The sequence below is a fragment of the Lampris incognitus genome, chromosome 7 (genome assembly GCF_029633865.1).
Source record: "Lampris incognitus isolate fLamInc1 chromosome 7, fLamInc1.hap2, whole genome shotgun sequence".
NCBI lineage: Eukaryota > Metazoa > Chordata > Actinopteri > Lampriformes > Lampridae > Lampris > Lampris incognitus.
In genome coordinates, this window is record NC_079217.1 from 47,363,231 (window position 1) to 47,384,146 (window position 20,916).

At 47.7% G+C, this 20,916-nt stretch overlaps 1 protein-coding gene across 1 annotated transcript; it reads right to left on the bottom strand.

Moving 5' to 3' along the window:
- Positions 1-35: 35 nt before the first annotated feature.
- On the bottom strand, positions 36-20,898 carry LOC130115252 (uncharacterized). The gene is made up of 6 exons (XM_056282867.1): positions 20,725-20,898; positions 18,826-19,495; positions 4,591-4,844; positions 3,932-4,053; positions 3,585-3,700; positions 36-224 (listed from the first exon to the last, which is right to left on the bottom strand). Exons 1-6 carry the CDS (start codon positions 20,844-20,846, stop codon positions 36-38), a joined length of 1,473 nt encoding a protein of 490 aa, XP_056138842.1. The 5' UTR covers positions 20,847-20,898.
- Between the last annotated feature and the right edge of the window lie 18 nt (positions 20,899-20,916).

Genomic DNA, 20,916 nt, shown 5'->3' on the forward strand with positions numbered 1-20,916 from the left:
TCAGGCATGCGTTTCCTTTTCCACTTTCGTCTCTCTTAACTCCGAAATTCAGCAGGGATCTCCCTTTCTTGCGCTACCAGGGAGTCTTCGGCGAGCAGGGAGTCCCATTCATTGCGAATACCCTGTATTTCATCTTGCAGTGACTTGATGTTTGCAGCCTCAACATCCAGAGAAATATCTCCTACCTGAAGAATCGGGTTTCGGTTCTGAATGCACTGGAGGACCTTAACCGACACAGCGAGCAGGACGACTGCGTCAAACGTCTTGGAAAAAGTTCTGCAGACAATTTGTCTCAGGCCTGACTTCACTTGTCAGATTGCATGTAGCTAAGATACATTCCAGTGCCTCAATGAGTATATTGCATCTTCTCTTTCTGCCAGGATAGTTTTTATCACTCTTTTGCCACAGAGCTCAATGAACTCGTTCTGTGTCTCAGCACTGAGATAATGATTTAACCTTTTGCCTTACTTTTTCTAAGTGCTCAAGTAAAAGGGGATCATAATGTGACAACAACTCAAGAGTGCCAAGAAAACTGCCATTATGGACATCATCTAAATTCGAGGTTTTGCCTCTGAATGCAAGGTTTCTTAAAGCCAAATGAAGGGTCACATGCAAAAGCCTCTCTAAAATAAATTTATTCTTCTCTACTTCTGTCTGCAGTTGTTTTTGAAGGTGACTATCAACTCTTGTTCCTTCCAGTAATGAGTGCTGAAGGCTTTTCCATTTCAAGTAGCACTGCCTATGGGGCGTGTGTGTCTCATGTTCTGGAAATTTTCTGTACATTTTTTGCCATTTGATGTTTGCTAACTTAAGTCCATCCTTGCTGTTCAGTGCACTTTTGGATGGTTTTGTCTGCTCATGAGAGAAGATTAGATGAGATTAGACTGTTTTAATTTTAATTTGTTGGAATTTGTTTTTGGTACACAAACTCTGCAGCACAATACATAAATGGACAACAATAGACACTCCACATATCATGAACAATACAGTTACACAATAACAGAATTAAACATATCACGCATAACAATTAGGTAAATGGTGGTATTTATGCCAATGGTGTGTGAGGAGGGGACTATAGGGAGGAATTCAGAGTCCTGATGGCTAGGGGGGAAAAAACTGAAGAGAAAGCATGGGATGTAGTACAGAGCCTCTGCCCTCTCACTATAAATAAGCCAATCTCTCCTAATTTTCTCACGTCCATTGGATGACTTTGTATATTGAAGATAACTTGGGAATGGTTTGCCTTCCATAGCTTTGGGTGTCATTTTGGTTATGTCTGTTTTTCTGTACCATCATTAGTAGGTCTGCGAACGACTGTCTCTCTCTTTATTATTAGTAAGCTTCTCTGTCCATAGTCCTGGGTCCTCTGGCAAATACTCTTCTGCATTGTGCTCACTTTTCCCCCCTTCCTCTTCTATCCTCTCCTCATCTTCATCACTACCCTCAGGGCAACCTTCATTTACCTCTTCACTTCTTTCATCCTCCATCACATCTTCTTGCTCACTATCTGCTACAGCCCCCTCCGCAAGCATGGAGCACACAGGATTGATATTAGCCTCCTGACCTGCTCATAGCCAGATTAACATACAATAAAACATACTACTTGATGTTAGTGTTGCTAAGCTCCTTTCAGTTGAAATTACTTCAAATAATTGCTTGGAATGACTTTTAGTTGTCAATGCCACCATATGAGCTCACCTCATCTCACATCCTTAGTAACACGATCATCAGGAGATGAGGGACCTGCTGCTGCTCCACTACCTGTGGCTGTTTCTAAAACTGAGGGCCATGTGTTTCATGTTAAGTGAGGTAATGTTCATAGATATAATTTCATATGGCACTGTAGCTATGATGCTGATAAATGTATGATACTGCATATGTTACAGTACTAGCTAGCTAACTAACCCCTACTGCGTTCAGGTAGTAGGAGTTAACAGCTAGCTAGCTAGCTGCTACCTAGCTGTGGTAGTAGGAGTTTAGTTAGCCACCTTTCTTTTGAAAGCGCCTAGCTCACCTTTCTTTTGGAAGAAATTACTCAACAGTTGTTTTCTCTCATTTGGCCTTCTGCGTGAATGAGAGGGAGGACAGTGGAATGGTGAGGATGCAAGGAGTAGAGGTGACTAAGGTGTGTGACTTTAAATACTTGGGGTCAACTGTCCAAAGTAACGGGGAGTGCAGAAGAGAGGTGAAGAAAAGAGTGCAGGCAGGATGGAGTGGGTGAAGAAGTGTCAAGAGTGACTTGTGACAGAAGGATACCAGCAAGAGTTAAAGGGAAGGTTTACAAGATGGTTGTGAGACCAGCTATGTTATATGGTTTGGAGACAGTGGCACTGACAAAAAGACAGGAGGCGGAGCTGGAGGTGGCAGAGTTGAAGATGCTAAGATTTTCACTGGGAGTGATGAAGAAGGACAGGATTAGAAACGATTATATTAGAGGGACCGCTCAGGTAAAACGGTTTGGAGACAAAGCAAGAGCGGAAAGATTGAGATGGCTTGGGCATGTGTGGAGGAGAGATGCTGGGTTTATTGGGGGAAGGATGCTGAATATGGAGCTGCCAGGGAAGAGGAAAAGAGGAAGGCCAAATAGGAGGTTTGTGAGAATGTGGTGAGGGAGGACATGCACGTGGCTGGTGTGACAGAAGACAGGGAGAAATGGAAACGGATGACCCGCTGTAGCGACCCCTAACGGGAGCAGCTGAAAGTAGTAGTAGTAGTAAACATTCATCTCAAACGGTGCTACGGCAAGGCAACTGCAAGCAATACTTGCAAGGGTCCACCAGCTGCTTGCTCTGTAAGCACACCTACGCTTGCTCCATTTGGTGTACTACCATTTGAAAAAAAAAACATTTTGAGGGCGTCCGGGTAGCGTAGCGGTCTATTCCGTTGCCTACAAACACAGGGATTGTCAGTTATCTTCGGCTTGGTCGGGCGTCCCAAGCCGGATGTGTTCTCCTGTCACTGTAATGTACTTAACACGGGGCACACGTCTCAGTTGGGAGCCATCTTGTTTATTGCGCCATGTGAATAGAGGTACGGGTGCTGTGTAGGGACAGAACAGACTGCAGCTACGGAATGCAAACACAATATGTTACATATCCCCTCTTAAACAAAAATAAACATTCATTAAACTCACCTGTTTATGTCTAAATGTGATTCTACACACAATAACTTGGAAGGAGTGTTTACCAGCGCTTCACTTTCTCAAGGTGAGAAAAACAACTCAAAATATCAAACTCAATTAAAACTCAAAACACTTATAGATTCAGTCTATCAGGAGGCTTCACAACTCTGCCCTGCCTAGTAGTAAGCTGTTCAGCTGGCTGGGCTTGAGTGGGGCTCAAAGGTATTTTAAGTGGTGAGTGTGGCAGCTCAGGAAGAGCTGGAGATTGTGGCTCCTTCTCAGTTAGCGGATCTGACAGTTCAGTCCAAGGTTCCTCCCGAACCCAGTGGCGTGGACGGTTGGCGGCTGTGGTGCTTTTGCGGAGGTGTTGGCTGTCCACAACATAGGACCACGGAACACTGTATGGTTTAACTACAACTCCTGGGGACCATTTGTGGTTGCCAGGATAAGGTTGCATCCTAACCACATCCCCAGGCTTAAGGGCAACATGAGGTTTGCCTGCTCTCTTGTGGTCATAGTAGAACTTTTGGATGTCTTTACTTTTGTCCAGCAGACACTTTACTTTGAGAGGGTCATAAGCTGTTGGTGCAAGTAGCACACGAGCAGTAGGCAGCTTATTATGTGGCCCCCTGCCCATGAACAGCTGAGCCGGTGACTGTCCTACTGATTCAAGTGGAGTAGTTCTGTAGTCCAACAGTGCAAGGTGTTTGTCTGGTGCTTTACTCCAAAGCCTCTTCACAGTTTGCACTGCACGCTGTACTTCACCATTTGAGTGTGGCATGTGTGGTGAAGATGTCTCGTGTGAAATACCATAACTCTTGCAGAAGTCTTTAAATTCCTCTGAGAAATACTGCGGACCATTGTCTGTCCGTAGAGTGGCAGGGATACCATGCCTGCTGAACTGAGCTTTCAGAGTCTCTATGGTGGTGCGACTGTGCAAGTCTTTCAGTTCATTAACTTCAATAAATTTTGAGTGGTAATCCACTGGCAGCACGGTGGCGCAGTGGTTAGTGCGGTCGCCTCACAGCAAGAAGGTCCTGGGTTCGAGCCCCAGGGTAGTCAAACCTTGATGGGTCATCCCGGGTCGTCCTCTGTGTGGAGTTTGCATGTTGTCCCCGTGTCTGCGTGGGTTTCCTCGGGGGGCTCCGGTTTCCTCCCACAGTCCAAAGACATGTAAGTCAGGTGAATTGGCTGTACTAAATTGTCCCTAGGATTAAATGAATGAATGAATGTGTGTGTGTGCCCTGTGATGGCCTGGCGGCCTGTCCAGGGTGTCTCCCCGCCTGCTGCCCAATGACTGCTGGAATAGGCTCCAGCATCCCTGAGAGCAGGATAAGCAGTTAAGATAATGGATGGATGGATGGATGGATGGATAGTAATCTACTAGGAGGATATACTGTTTGCCTTCAAGCTTGTATACAAGCTGGCTTCTCAAGTCCCAATATGGCTGAACAGGAATTGGCACTTGCCGTCTGTGTTCTGGCCCGCCATGCTGAATTGTCTGTTGGAGACAGCTTAGCTCTTCTTTTGTGCGCTCCTGCAGTTCTGTGTACTTCTGGTCCCTAACTGCAACAAAGTTGATCATGGAGACACACTCTAGGCCATCCATCTCAGGCGTGCGCTCTGGAAGCTGTGCTCTGGATAGCGTGTCAGGCAGCTCCATGTCCTTCCCTCTCCTGTACTTGACTGTTAAATCATACAGTTGTAGGCGAAGACGCATTCTCTGGATGCGCATGGGAGTGGACAGTAGTGTTTTTTTGAAGATATCTTCGAGAGGCTTGTGGTAATTGTGTACTGTAACATGCGTTCCAAATATGTAGTTGTGAAACTTGACGCAGGCATGCACAATGGAAAGCATCTCCTTTTCAATTTGCGCATAGCACGTTTCTGCATCAGTCATGGATGAGAAGGCAATGGGGTGACTGTCTGGCAGGAAAACCGCTCCTAGTCCACTGTTGCTGGCATCACAGTGTATTTCGACAGGCTTTGCGGGGTCGAAAAACTCTTTTTTTCCTCTTTTTCACCATCAGCCCAGTTTAATGTCTTGTAGAGTTCTCTACCTTGCTCGCCGATCCACGTGCCAAGCCAACCGGCTCGCTGTTTAGCCGTTAGCTCAGAGAGAGGACCATCGAAGACGAACGTGATATGACTCCTGAATCTTTCAAACTCTTGATATAAATCAGGAGCCTCCTAGTCGACCTTGGGGTGTTCAGATTGTGAATATGCCATTATTCTTAATTTTCTGTTCTTGACAGACTTCTGACATCATGTAATTTACTTAACACGGGACACGTCTCAGTTGGGAGCCATCTTGTTTATTGCGCCATGTGAACAGGGGTACGGGTGCTGTGTAGGGACAGAACAGACTGCTGCTACGGAATGCAAACACAATATGTTACAGTCACTATTAAAATATTAGTCTAGTCAAGGCCCTACAGTCAGTCAGTAAAATGGCCGTCTACTTAGTCCGAGTCGAACCTCCAAACAAAAAACCCAACCACAATAACCTAAGTATTGTAATAGTATGCTTGATTGCGACAGTGTGAGTGACGTAAAGCAGAGCCGTAAAGGGGTTAGACGTGGACGGAACAACGACTGTGAGTTACGCTGAGTAAAGGTTAACGAATTCGGGGGACAACGCAACCACAGGAACTGCCGCGGCCAGCGTGTCTTCTTATCCATGCACGTTACTGTAAGGTAGTAATGTAAATCCGCCACAGGGTGGCACTGTTACGCTGTATGTTCCCCTGGGAATGCCGCAAATGGCGATGTTTGTCCCTTTTGCAACACCGTACCCCTACTTCTTGTCCTGGGGAAAATGCTACGTTGATCAAATGTTTTTTTTTGTTTCTTCTGCCGGAAGGTGAGCAGTGTTACTGGCGGTCTGCATTATCATAAAAATATTGATTTATATCGCACATATTGTCTAACTGTTTATTCTGTGGTGTTAATAGAAACGTTTGCTTATAACCTAGTTAAAGTTTGATGTCGAACATTGTATTTGGCAAGAGAAATGTGACAAAAAGTGTTGGCTAGCCTGTTGAGCATTAGCATGGCATATAACGCAGGATGCAGTATTATTTGAGCAGATTATCCATGGTTTTTTTGTTTAATTTTATGGTGTGGTGGACACGTATTGGGGACAGAATTCAACCCAGGAACTAAGGGTTAAGTCATGGTTGCCCTGGCAGGTTAACGCAGGGTTAAGTTATGGTTGTCCAGCCAGTTTTCTGGTTATGCTTGCCACCTCCGCTCAGTCGAGCTGTGGTTTGGTTGTCTCTCTGATTTACCGTGGATTAAAGAAAGTTGCCTACACGGCTAAAGTGTGAACCTACGGTCTTCTCCGTTCCTTCGGCTCTACACTGGTGACCCCGACGTCGGTTTTCGGATAAGTTTTCTGAAACCACACACATTATGGCTACGAACGCCGTTGCAATTAAACTGCCGGAGTTTTGGGAGTCTTCCGCGGCTACATGGTTCGCGCAGGCTGAGGCACAGTTCGCGCTCAGAGACATAACAGCAGACGAGACCAGGTACTACTACGTATTGGCAGCGCTGGGGTGCGCTACGGCTTCCAGGATAAGCGGTTTCATAACCAACCCACCGGCCGATGGTAAATACGCCGCACTTAAACATCTCCTCCTTGAAACTTTTGAACTGTCAACAACGGAGAGAGCACGTCGCCTCTTCGCAATTCAGGGCTTGGGAGATGGCAAACCATCGGAGCTAATGAGCAGGATGTTAAACCTACTGGGTCAAGAAAAGCCATGTTTCCTGTTTATGGAGCTGTTTCTGCGCAACATGCCGCCCCACGTCCAGACTGCGCTCGCTAACTCCACCATCACTGATCCCCGTGAGCTGGCAAAGGAGGCTGACCGATTCTTCGTCGCTACACAACGTTCCTCCCATGCCGGGGTGCTGGCTCCTACCTTCACTGGCCCCCCGCCGACATCGCGGGCGTGGCCCGACGGTGGCGCCACAGCATCAGACCGCTACAAGCCCTCTGGACTCTGTATGTACCACGCTCGATTTGGTGCGAAAGCTAAACGGTGCCGTTCCCCCTGCAACTACAGGCCGACGGGAAACGAGAGGGCCAACACTCAGTAGTGGCCATGAGTGTTGGCGATACGAGCAGGCTACTCTTCATCCTCGACACCATCTCCGGTCGGCGATTTCTTTGTGACACGGGCGCACAGAGAAGCGTGCTCCCTGCTACTGACGTCGACATCATGGGCGGGGAGCGGGGCCCCCAGTTGGCGACGGCTGACGGCAGCCCTATCCACACCTACGGCGTGCGGTCTGTAGAACTGTGTTTTGGTGGACAACGTTTCACGTGGGAGTTCGTCATGGCCAATGTAACGCTTCCCCTCCTCGGAGCTGATTTTTTGTGCGCTTACGGTTTGCTAGTGGACATTCAGAACAGCCGTCTGGTCGATGCCTTAACCTTCTCCTCCTTCGCATGTACGCGGAGGGAAGCGGTCTATGCAGGTCTAGCCAACTCTCTCTCAGAGGCAGACAAGTTCAACCGCCTCCTCGCTGAGTTCCCTGACCTCGCCCAGCCTACCTTCTCTGCACCCACCGCTAAGCATGGGGTGGAGCATCACATTGCTACGAAGGGGCCCCCGGTCTACGCCAGAGCCAGGCGTCTCGACCCCGCCAAACTCGCCATTGCCAAGTCTGAGTTCGAGCACCTGGAACGCATGGGGATCATCCGCCGCTCTGACAGCCCGTGGGCGTCCCCACTCCACATCGTCGCTAAGCCTGATGGAGGTTGGCGCCCATGCGGGGACTACCGCCGACTAAATGACGCCACCACGCCCGACCGCTATCCTGTCCCGCATATCCAGGACTTTTCTGCAAACCTGTCTGGCAAATGCGTCTTCTCAAAAGTCGACCTGGTCCGTGGTTATCATCAAGTTCCCGTGCACCCCTCAGACATCCCCAAGACAGCGGTGACTACCCCATTCGGCCTATTTGAATTCCTACGAATGCCATTTGGACTCAAAAACGCGGCCCAGTCCTTTCAGCGGCTGATGGATTCAGTGCTCCGTGGCCTTCCTTTCATCTTCGTCTATTTGGACGACATACTCATCGCCAGCGCCTCCGAGGAAGAACACCTGTCCCATCTTCATGCCCTCTTCACACGCCTCAGCCAGCATGGGCTGATCGTCAACCCGGCGAAGTGCCGGTTCGGGTGACAGCCATTGATTTCCTCGGGCACCGCATCACTGGGGACGGGGCAGTCCCCCTGCCCTCAAAGGTGGAAGCGGTGGCGGCCTTTCCGCGCCCCCAAACAGCTCGTGCGCTCAGGGAGTTCATCGGGATGGTGACATTCTACCACCGCTTCATTCCCCGAGCCGCCTTTATCATCCGGCCACTGTACGAGGCGCTGAAAGGCATGTCCCCCAACCAGGCGGTCGACTGGACAGCAGAGCGGGACCGTGCGTTCACCGAGACTAAAGCTGCGCTCTCCCAGGCTACCCTGCTAGCGCATCCTTCACCTACAGCGCCTATTTCCATAACCACGGATGCATCGGACTATGCTGTTGGTGCGGTTCACGAACAGTGGGTGGGGGGGGGCTTGGCAGCCTTTGGCCTTTTTCAGTCGCCAGCTTACACCCCGAGAGCGCAAGTATAGTACTTTTGACAGGGAACTCCTCGGTCTCTGGCTCGCCGTCCGGCATTTCCGTTTCCTGCCAGAGGGCCGCGAGTTTACTGCGTACGTGGACCACAAGCCCCTCACGTTTGCCATGTCCAAGACGGCCGAGCCATGGTCCGCTCGCCAGCAGCGACAACTCTCCTACATTTCGGAATTCGCTACCGACATCCAGCACGTCGCTGGTAAGTCTAACCAGGTAGCTGACTGCCTCTCTAGGGCAGTGATTGGAGCGGTCCACCTAGGCCTTGACTATGCACAGATGGCTGCTGACCAGGCCACGGACCCGAGCATCCTCCGTCTCCGGGCCTCCGACACGGGGCTCCGCCTGCAGGACGTTCCTTTCAGCGACACAGGTGTCACCCTCCTGTGTGACGTCTCCACAGGACAGCCCAGGCCCATCGTCCCGCACAGCTGGAGACGCCCCGTATTTGAAGCTGTGCACGGCCTCTCTCATCCAGGCGGTAAGCCATCCGTGCGCCTGACCTCTGCTAAGTTTGTGTGGGAGGGACTTAAGAGAGACGTGAAAGCGTGGGCCGACTCGTGTGTTGCCTGTCAGCGGGCTAAGATACACCGCCACATTAAGGCGCCCCTGGAACGCTTCGCAGTGCCGGAGAGACGATTTGACCATGTCCACGTCGACCTGGTTGGTCCCCTACCCCCCTCCCATGGGTTCACCTACCTCTTCACTGTGGTGGACAGGACTACGCGCTGGCCTGAAGCTGTTCCCCTGGCATCCACGACGTCTGCTGATGTGGCCCGGGCTTTTATTGGGTCGTGGGTCTCACGTTTCGGTACGCCTTCCGACCTTTCATCTGACCACGGGCCACAGTTTACCTCAGAGCTATGGAATGCTGTGGGTGAGGCTCTGGACGTCAAGCTTCATCGCACTACCGCCTACCACCCTCAGGCGAATGGCCTATGTGAGCGCTTCCACCAGTCCATGAAGGCTGCGCTTCGGGCTACTCTCAAGGACTGCAACTGGGTCGACAAGCTCCCATGGGTCATGCTGGGCCTGCGGACCGCCCCGAAGGAAGACCTACAAGCCTCCTCTGTGGAGCTGGTGTACGGCACGCCGCTGCGAGTCCCAGGCGATTTCATGCCCAATGCAACGCGTCCCTGGTCAGCTGTGGACCAACGAGCCTCCTTGCTGGACGGGGTCAGAGCTTTCACACCCGTCCCTACCGCCCAACACGGCGCTCCGGTGTCCCAGGTGCCCCCAGGTCTGCAGTCAGCGGACTACGTGTTCATCCGTCACGATGCACACCGCCCCCCTCTGCAACCCCCTTATGACGGCCCCTTCCGCGTCCTGGAACGGGGAACTAAGCACCTGGTGGTGGATTTTGGGGGCACGGCCGAGCATGTTTCAGTGGACCGAGTTAAACCCGCACACCTGGACTTGACGCAGCCGTTGGAGTTAGCCCAACCTCCTCGTCGCGGTCGTCCCCCGGCTCCGCCTCCTCCCCCCGTGGAGGCCCGAGCTGCCTCTTCTGCTCCTCAGGCCGACCTCCACAGGCCCGCGTCAATGCCTCCCAGAGACACTCCGGCCCCTGTTATCCGGAGCCGCCGCGGACGGCCTGTCGTCCCCCCGCGCCTGCCTGACTTCGATTACTAGGACGAATTCTGGGGGGGCTCATGTGGTGGACACGTATTGGGGACAGAATTCAACCCAGGAACTAAGGGTTAAGTCATGGTTGCCCTGGCAGGTTAACGCAGGGTTAAGTTATGGTTGTCCAGCCAGTTTTCTGGTTATTCTTGCCACCTCCGCTCAGTCGAGCTGTGGTTTGGTTGTCTCTCTGATTTACCGTGGATTAAAGAAAGTTGCCTACACGGCTAAAGTGTGAACTTACGGTCTTCTCCGTTCCTTCGGCTCTACAATGGGTAATAAGGCACTTATTTAATTTATAATGGATGACATTTGCTGTGGTTTTGCTTTAAGGTAGCATTTTGATATGAGATGTGTTTATTTGCACATTTGCGCTTTTTATTTTAATTTTATTGAGAAAGAAAAATGTTTTTTTTGTTTCTTCTGCCGGAAGCTGTGAGTATGAGGAGGCCAGCGGCCAGATGATTGATGAGAGGTGAAGTGCAAGCGAGTGCCAATAAAGTGTCCAGGTCTCAGCCACGATCCCAAGCCTCCACCTCCTTCCTTTTCCACGCAAACATCATACTACAACAAACACAACGCAGAGTCCCAGGGCGTTTAGGGAGACGACGGCCGAACGCAAAGTGCGGGCTACATCATGGTGCCGTGACCCGGATCGTGGTGCTTCGAGATCCAAGGAGATACAGAGACTTGCGTCCTCGCCTTTGCTGCTGCATTGAACTGCGTGACCTTCAGTGACTGGACAGTGTGGTGGACTGAACTACTGTCATCGGCGCTGCAGCATTGGCAAGATAAATAAATATCCTTTAAAGACTGTTGAAAGCTTGCTATATCCATTTGAGGACTTTTTATGATATTTCGATAAACTTAACTGTTATTTGAGTTGTGTAAAAGTGTGCTATGTGAGATCCTGCTATAGGAACACTGTGTTTAACATTAAGCTGATATATATCATTCATAATTTTTTGGTTTTGGTTAAGGGTTGTGTATTGACCATCTGATTTTGACTCAAGTTTAATGTGAGTTTTGAGTTGATAGTGATTATTGTTTTTTGATATATTTACTGGAAAAAAGGGGAGATTTTGCATACACAGCTAAACGTATTCTGTGAACACAGTGAATCATTAATAGTCATCTGTTTTGACACCAACAGTTACACCAGTCATAGTGATTTAGAAAAAAATATATCAAAATGTTCAGTGACTATGCAGATTATCAGTCAAAGCAAGAAGGTGCCTCTGCTGCCACACCGGGTTCCCAACTGCCCCCGATGCCCACAGCCAGCCACAACTGTGACTCTCCAGCCCAGACACAACCCCACCTTTCAAGCAAGGGCGTAACAACCACCAGTGCTGCAAATCAACAGCAATCAGTGAGGCCAAAGCTTAACAACTACTTCACTAGCCCCACCACCACCCAACAGCTGATCCTCCCTCAAGACCACCACAGCAGTCAGCAGCCCCCATACCCAGGACTAAGTGCACCACTCACTCCACCACCCCCAATACTGTCACCTTACCCTATTCACTACTCCACTCCAGCTCATGCACCCACCTTGCCAGCCTCTAGAGCTCCAATGCAAGCACCCTCACTATGTTTTGACAGAAGCCCAGCTGCCAAACCAATCCACCGAAACAGCAGGCCAGACTACAGCCTGCCCAGTGCATCCCCTCCAGCCGTACAGATATTAGTGGAACCTAATCCCCCGGCCCAAGCCAGTGTGAACCAGCACACACACCCTTTGCCCATTCACAGCCTCTCGTGCCCCACCTCCACGGAAATGCAAACTGTACAGCGGCCTACCATGACTCACCCAGACACCCCTCCTTACCAAAGCCCTGCTGCCGAGCCTAAACCCCAGGTCTACACTGGTCCTGCATATAATCCCCCTGTGCCCCAGGCCCTCATGCCAAGCTTTCAGATGCCACCAATGATGAACATTATGAGCTACCCCTCTTCTACTGGCCAGACCCTTCAAAGTTTGCAGCATGGATCAATCCCCCAGCTGCATATGTCACAGCATGCTGCCCTCTACCCCCAAGAGGTGACCACCCCACTAGCAGTGCAACATGTAGCCCCTAACCACACAGCCCCTGCCTCAGACCCTCGAGCTCTCATGTACCACAACACACTCCCACAACACCCTCCACCACACCCTACATTACAATATCCCCCTCCTTCGGGAAGCGCCTCAGTGTAACGTGCATGGATAAGAAGACACGCTGGCCGCTGGCTGGCGGGTCTGACCCTTTAGTCGAGCGGTTAGCGATGTCGCCTGCGGTGCGGGCGATGCGGGTTCTCTTCCCGACCGCAACAGTTCCTGTGGTTGCGTTGTCCTTCGAATTCGCCACAGTATGCTTGATTGCGACAGTGTGAGTGACGTAAAGCAGAGCCGTAAAGGGGGTTAGACGTGGACAGAACAACGACTGTGAGTTACGCTAAGTAAAGGTTAACGAAGCGAACGTCATAAGACCGAACATTGGATTATTTTAACAATAAACACCAAAAGGGTTTATTACATGGTGTCAGAAGTAGCGGAAAGATGACGGCAAAGTTTAATCCACCGGAAAATTTCTGCTTCGAAAAACCAGCGGAGTGGGCGGACTGGAAGAAACGCCTCAAGCGCTTTCGGACAGCTACAAAGCTAAAGAGGATGGAAGCGTGCAAGTAAGAGCCCTTATCTGTGCGTTAGGCAGCGAAGCATAAAATATATTTAGTTCGTTCATTTTTGAGGAAGGCAAGGACACGGACTATGGGGTTATTATGGGGAAGTTTGACGCCTACTTCATACCGAAGCGTAACGTCATTCACGAGAGAGCCTGTTTTTACCAGCGGGTGCAGCGTGCAGGGAGGGGAGAGAGTGGAGACATTTATTCGCGCTCTTTATGAGCTTTCGGAGCACTGTGATTTCGGAGCTAACCGCGAGGAACACATCAGGTACCGAATCGTGGTAGGAATCCAGAATAAGGAACAGTCTCGCAAGCAACAACTCATCCCGAACCTCACCCTGGAGATGACGGTGCAGGAAGCACGTCAACTAGAAGAGGTGAAAGCCCAGGTTAGCCAGCAATGTGAGGGGACATGCGCCATACAGGAGGTAGCGCAGGCAGGGGCACGCAAAGCACACAAAATGGCAGAAAAAAATAAAGACAGGGAGAATGGCTTCAAAGGCAATGACCGCGGCAAAACGTGCGGTAGATGTGGTAAAGCAATGCACACGAAGCAAGATAAATGCCCCGCAGCCAAGTAAACATGCCACAGATGCAAGAAAACAGGGCACTGGGAAAGGATGTGCAAAAGCAAACTGGTGAGTGAAGTCACAGAGGACATTGGGAAAGGGTGTGCAAAAGAAAACTGGTGAGTGAAGTCACAGAGGACATTGGGAAAGGATGTGCATAAGAAAACTGGTGAGTGAAGTCACAGAGGGTGAAGAGGATGCATCTTACTTTTTGGGCTCAGTTAATAGCACACTCTCAAGCAACAAACAGTGGACTGTACAAGTGGACATAGGTAGCACCCCTGTCACATTCAAAATAGAATCTGGGGCCGATGTGTGTGTCATGAGTGAGGGGACCTTCAAAACACTAAAACCAGAGAGAAAGTCAAGCCAGGCTAAGACTGTACTGTGTGGCCCAGGTGGCAGGTTGAATTGTGTAGGCCAATTCACAGCACACACAGTGCACAAGGACAACAACTATACATTTGAGGTCTATGTTGTCAGAGGAGAGAGCATGAGCAATTTACTCAGCCGACCAGTAACACAGGAAATGGGCCTAGTGAACAGAGTTTATGCAGTTCACAGCACCGGAGAGCTTGGCCTGCTCAAGACACAGCCAGCAAAAATGGTGCGAAGGGAGGATGCACAACCCTACGCAGTCCACACTGCATGCAGGGTCCCCATCCCTCTCATGAAGTCAGTCGAGGAGCTCGAAAGGATGGAGGCCAACAGCATCATTGAGAAGGTGAGCGAGCCCACGGAGTGGTGCGCCCCCAGAAGTCAGGCAAGTTGCGTATCTGCGTAGACCAGGGGTGGCTAACCATGTGCCATGGAGAGCAGGTTTTCGTTCCAGCCGGACTCCACACCAGGTGATTTCACTGATTAGCAACCCTTCAACCAAATAGGAAGAATGTGTCAGTGCAGTTACCTGGTGTGGAGTCGGGTTGGAATGAAAACCTGCATACACATGGCTCTCCATGGCACATGGTTAGCCACTGCTGGCGTAGACCTTAAAAGACTAAACAAAGCCGTTAAGAGGGAGAGATTCATCCTGCCAACAACAGAGGAGATCACAGCTGAACTGAGCGGGTCAACTGTATTCTGAGACACACACATTTACACCTAGGGACAATTGAGTATGGGCGATTCACCTGACCCACATGTCTTTCTACTGTGGGAGGAAACCGAAGCACCCGGAGGAAACCCACGCAGACACAGGGAGAACATGCAAACTCCACACAGAGGACAATCTGGGACGATCCCCAAGGTTGGACTATCCCGGGGCTCAAACCCGGGACCTTCTTGCTGTGAGGCAACCGCGCTAACCACTGCGCCACCACGCCGCTGCCATGATGGATAATATATAATGAAATTTTATAAGTGGAAATAAATATGAAAATCATTAAACCAGCACTCTGGAAACACTGTAGGGCCAGTAAAATTCAACCTAGACATCAACAAAGGGGAGGGAAATATTGATAGGGAAAACAAAACCATCATAAAAACATTTTCTCTGAGGTGACGATGGCAAATTTAATTAGAAATTTGAAGAGTGCCCTCTGCAGGTGGATATCCTTATAGGTGTGAGTATATAAAAAATCTCTATAGAGAAATGCATTTGAAAAAAGATGCGAAAAGCGCCAAGGCTGTGCCAACCGCCTTCACATAACGGGACAAATAGTAAAATCCCGAAAAGCTGGTGTAATAGCATCAGAATGTCGTCTCCAACTAAATCCCAGCCTAGCCTTGATCAAACAGTTGGGTATTAACATTTTGGTTATTTACACACAACATTTAGCCTAATGCTACCTGGTGACTCAATCAAATACACAATATGGACAAAAGTATTGGGACACACCTCTGAATCATTGAATTCAGGTGTTTCATTCAGACGGTCAGTCCCATTGCCACAAGTAGCAGCTAGCCATGCAGTCTGCATTTACAAACATTTGTGAAAGAATGGGTCGTTCTGAAAAGCTCAGTGAATTCAAGCGTGGTACTGTTATAGGAGGCTACCTTTGTAATAAGACAGTTTGTGAAATTTCTTCCGTGCTAGATATTCCACAGTCAACTGTAAGTGGTATTATTGAAAAGTGGAAGCGTTTAGGAACAACAGCAACTCAGCCACAAAGTGGCAGACCACGTCAAGTCACACAGCGTGGTCAACGAGTGCTGAGGCGCATAGTCCGTAAAAGTGGCCAACGCTCTGTTGACTCAGTAATTGCAGAGTTGCAAACTTCCTCTGGCATTAACATCAGCACAAAAAATGTGCGCCGGGAGCTTCATGGAATGGGTTTCCATGGCTGAGCAGCTGCATACAAACCTTACATCACCAAACACAATGCCAAGCGTCGGATGGAGTGGTGTAAAGCTCGCTGCCACTGGACTCTGGAGCAGTGGAAACATGTTCTGTGGAGTGATGAATCACGCTTCTCTGTCTGGCAGTCTGATGGACAAGTCTGAGTTTGGTGGATACCAGGAGAATGTTACCTGCCTGACTGCATTGTGCCAACTGTAAAGTTTGGTGGAGGAGGGATAATGGTGCGGGGTTGTTTTTCAGGGGTTGTGCTAGGCCCCTTAGTTCCAGTGAAGGAAAATCTTAATGCTTCAGCATACCAAGACATTTTGGACAATTCTGTGCTTCCAACTTTGTGGAGATGGTTTGGGGAGGGCCCTTTTCTGTTCCAGCATGACTGTGCCCCGGTGCACAAAGCAAGGTCCATTAAGACATGGTTGGGTGAGTTTGGTGTGGAAGAACTTGATTGGCCCACACAGAGCCCTGACCTCAACCCCATCGAACACCTTTGGGATGAACTAGAACTAAGATTAAGAGCCAGGTCTTCTCGTCCAACATCAGTGCCTGACCCCACAAATGCTCTTCTGGATGAATGGGCAGACACTCCAAAATCTTGCGGAAAGCCTTCCCAGAAGAGTGGAAGGTGTTATTCGGCTCTTAAGCACGACGTCACGACAAGACTTCACGTGTGGGCGGAGTTATACTTCCGGTGCCTTGGGGAATCTCACTGCATTATTTTCCACTCAAAACAATATGTCTGAACCCGTAAATATATTTACATTAACGTCTTTTTTTAAAGACGAACCTCTCAGGGTGAAAAAGGGTCTCAATGCTTTCAATTCAGATAGAGTTGTGAACGTAAATGTTTCAGGGGGCATTATAAAAGGCAAGGTACAGGCTTCCATGAAACAAAAAGTTTATCAGGTTGAGGTGAGTGAGCTAACAGGGTTAGCTAGCGTTAGCTTGGTAATGTTGGGTATTCTGGCTTCTGATGTTATATCCCACGTTTACTGGCGATTCATAAGCCTTGGATAAAGACTGCCAGTGCTTTATTTTGTCGGTAGATAATTGTTTTCCGACGTTTGACTTGTTAAAATAACTCTGACGTTCTTGGATCCAAGGCTAGCTTTTCATGTGTCTAGCTCCAGAATGGCTATGAGCGTACATACTGTAACGCTGTAAAGGTTTAATGAATTTAAAATACATATTAGGAATTAATGAAATATAGACTTACATGTAAGATCACAGCCATTTTAGGGCTACCATGTGTGCTACGATCTGTTTCTTATTAACGTTATAGGCCACTTTGGATACAGGTCAGCTGGGCACCAGGAAATCTCTGGGCACCTTGATGTAAAATGTTCTATTTTGTCCAAAATGTTTGGAAACATGTAATATTAGAAGAATGGTCTTAACCACATGAACCCCAGCATTCATTTAGTCATCCTCAGACGAGTTTGCCAAGGGTTTTAATTAAATTTAATTAATCAAATTAATCAAATTTAAACCTTTGTGCGTATTTAAGGACTGTGGGGCACAACTCCTCACAGCTCTTGAACCATTCTTAAGTCTGTTCCCTCCTAGACCAGTTTGCCATGTGTGACCCTACAGTAGCGCAAGGCTACAGACAACATAGCTCTCGGGATTCATGGGGTCACTCAAACCTCTCCACCACGTTAAGGTGATGGTTCGAGGAGAGCATAACATAATAACATAAAACACAAGACACTTAGTTAGAGCCCTGAAGGACTCTGTCCAACCATATGGGTTGGATAAGTGGTTAAGTAATGTAAAGTATACATGATGTGAACATGCACGGTACATCATTATCATTTAAATATGCAAATTTGCATATTTAAATGTTGTATTCATCCTATGGTGATCCTCTTCTTTACGTTGACAAGTAGTTTTTGCACTATGCATTTTGTTACCAATGTTGATGTTTTGCACTTTATACATTTTACGTTGACAGTAGTTTTTGCACTATGCATTTTGTTACCAATGTTGATGTTTTGCACTTTATACTTTTTACAGTGACATTAGTTTTTGCACTATGCATTTTGTTACAAATGTGTTTTGATTAAAAAAATCAAGCAGTGTTCTTAATTCAGTATTACTTTATTAAAAGTATAAATACATGAATCTGATTCTGCTTACATTTATTCAAGTCATTTCATGCTATTTCCCGAAGAATTGGCCTTTGTAGGTTGGTAAGACACACGCACACTTTCAGTATTTTGTTTATGTTTTTAGTGAACTGATATGGGATATTGTCCAAAATGTTGAACAATTTCAACCTCTGAATGGAGCGCTCCACATGGATCCTAGCACTGGATATGAGTTTGTTTTTCTTAACTTCTTCTTGTGTGAACTGTCCATTAACAAGGAAAGACGGGATGTTGAGTGAAACCCCTTCTGGCAAGATGTCCCGGATTGTGAAGCCTTTATCTGCCATCACCATGTCTCCTGGGCGTAGATGATTGAGAACTCCAGAATCTAATGTAATAGCCTTGTCTGAGGCACTTCCACCATAATAGTCACTGACAAATGTTATCACTCCATTAGGAGCTACACCTATTAAGGCTTTGTGTGTGGTCCGTTTTTTGTACTGGCTCCATAAATGATTCTGTTTGTCAAGCCTCTCTGTCCTGGAGACTGCTAACTCTGTGCAATCGAGCACAATCCTACAGTTAGGAAACGGACGGAAACACTCTGGCAACGATGCCTGGTTCTTCTCTATGGAGGGGATGTTGTTCTCAAGCATACCAACATATAAAATGTCATACAGGGCACTGACAATGGTGATAAAAATGTTGGTAACTGTGGCTGTACTGCAATTAAACCTGGTTGCAAGGTCTTCATGACCAGAATTAAGTTTGAGCTTCATCAAAGTCAGTAGCAACTGATCGACTAGTGGCATAGACTGGACTGTCCAATTCGAATGATATTGTAGCTCAAACTTAGATAAGAGTGCTTCCAAAACCAGGACGGTAGCAACATCTGGTAAGCCAGTGAAATATTTTACTTTGACACGATTGGAAGATATTTGGCTGAAGGAAAAGGTCTGTTTTTGTTTCTCCAATTCTCTTTTCAATTTTTCATTCTCTCTTCTCAACATGTCAACCTCTATCTCTAGCAGCGCAACACTGTTAAAAGGGTTGTCTGAAGTACGAGGGGTGTCTGCGGTTGGGTTGTCTGAAGTACTAGGGGTGTCTGCGGTTGGGTTGTCTGAAGTACCAGGGGTGTCTGCGGTTGGGTTGTCTGAAGTATTAGGGGTGTCTGCGGTTGGGTTGTCTGAAGTACTAGGGGTGTCTGCGGTTGGGTTGTCTGAAGTACCAGGGGTGTCTGCGGTTGGGTTGTCTGAAGTACTAGGGGGCTCTGCGGTTGCAATGTCAGAATTTTGTAATTCAAGTTCATTTGTCCCTTCTTCACCACTGGGAGGGAGTGGTACTGTTTTTCTCTTCTTGTGTGGAAGGCTGAGGTGGCCTGGGAAAGTCTTCCCCTCGTTCCAAGCAAAACGTGATGGGCCAGCAGCTTTGCCATTTGGAAAATGCCAACTGCACACCCTTGAGCAGGGGCTTGGTGTAAAGCCATCACGCCTGTAAAAAAAAAAGAATGAGAGATTTAGAAATGATTGGCAATGAAAACTTGAAGCTGCATTGTAACTTATCGTCTGCCCTGGATTTGAACAATTAAAGTGGCATTCTTTAACTTTTTTCGATAAAAAATAAAGTTGATTTTGGTCAAGATTTACCACTATCTTTCACTGAAGGAGGTAACACTGTACTAATTCAGCCTATTTCCCATTCATGAAATCTTCAGCATCTGCTACAATGCCCATTTTTGTGTCTGTGTCTGGTTAGACACAGTCACAAACATGGGCATTGTAACAGATGGTGAAGGATTTGTGAATGGGAAATAGGCTGAATTAGTAGTGTTACCTCCTTCAGTGAAAGATAGTGGTAAATCTTGACCAAAATCAACTTTATTTTTTTATCAAAAAAAGTTAAAGAATGCCACTTTAACCATCAATTATTTAAAACACAATTTCTATTGTGTTAACATACTCTACTGTAAAGATTGTATAATGATATTATACAAACAGTCTACCATACAGATTGGGCAAGTTATATTGTATTCACATACTATACAATACAGTTTTTTTTTGGGGGGGGGGGGGCAAATATTATAGCCTTTTCATAGCCTTTTCATAAAGGAAAGGTTACATAGTAAGGCTTTAGAATTAGATGTCAGTCTCCCTACAGAAACATTATTTTTTGTAGATATGAAGTTTCATTTTTTGATTTATATGGGAAAAGTCAGAAGTGAAACTACTGTAACAAAACAGGCAGAAACAGCACATTCACCTGGACTATCTAACGTTATGTACCCCTGCTTATTCATGCATTTACTCCAAGTCTCTTTAATGATAATCCCCTTGAGATGCATCATCTCGTTTTAGATAATCATGGGCTAACAATGCATAGAATAATGCAGTTTTCCGAGTGTGTAGCTGACATAATGCTTGCTTACAGTAACTGTATGTCTTCACAGACAGGGTTGTAGTAGTAACAACATAAGTGGCTAACCGATGCTTGTTTACCCTCCACTACACTCTGATTAAAGCCTTATTGAGCAGAAAAACATATGGAAAAGCACATATATTGATCCTCGCTTGTTGAATTAGCTAAAAATCTAAATACCTGTCTAGTATGTAACGTGGATTTCGGTAACAAGAGGGTAGCTACCGGTAGTAGCTAGTCTGCACTTAGCACAAAAGTCGGCGCCAAACTTCGATTTTCAATGCATTTCTTCAATAGCAACTTACCGTATTAACTGCAGCCATCTCTTCTTATCTTTGTCTTTCGGAGGAAAGCGATAGAAAGACAGTTTGGTCTCAGTTTTACTCTCTGATCGATTTAAACAAAGGGGGACACAGCAGTGAGGCATATTGCCAACAAGTCGATGGAGCCGGAAGCAAATTCGCGCGCGCGCGCCTACGCAACAGGGACGTGCCTAC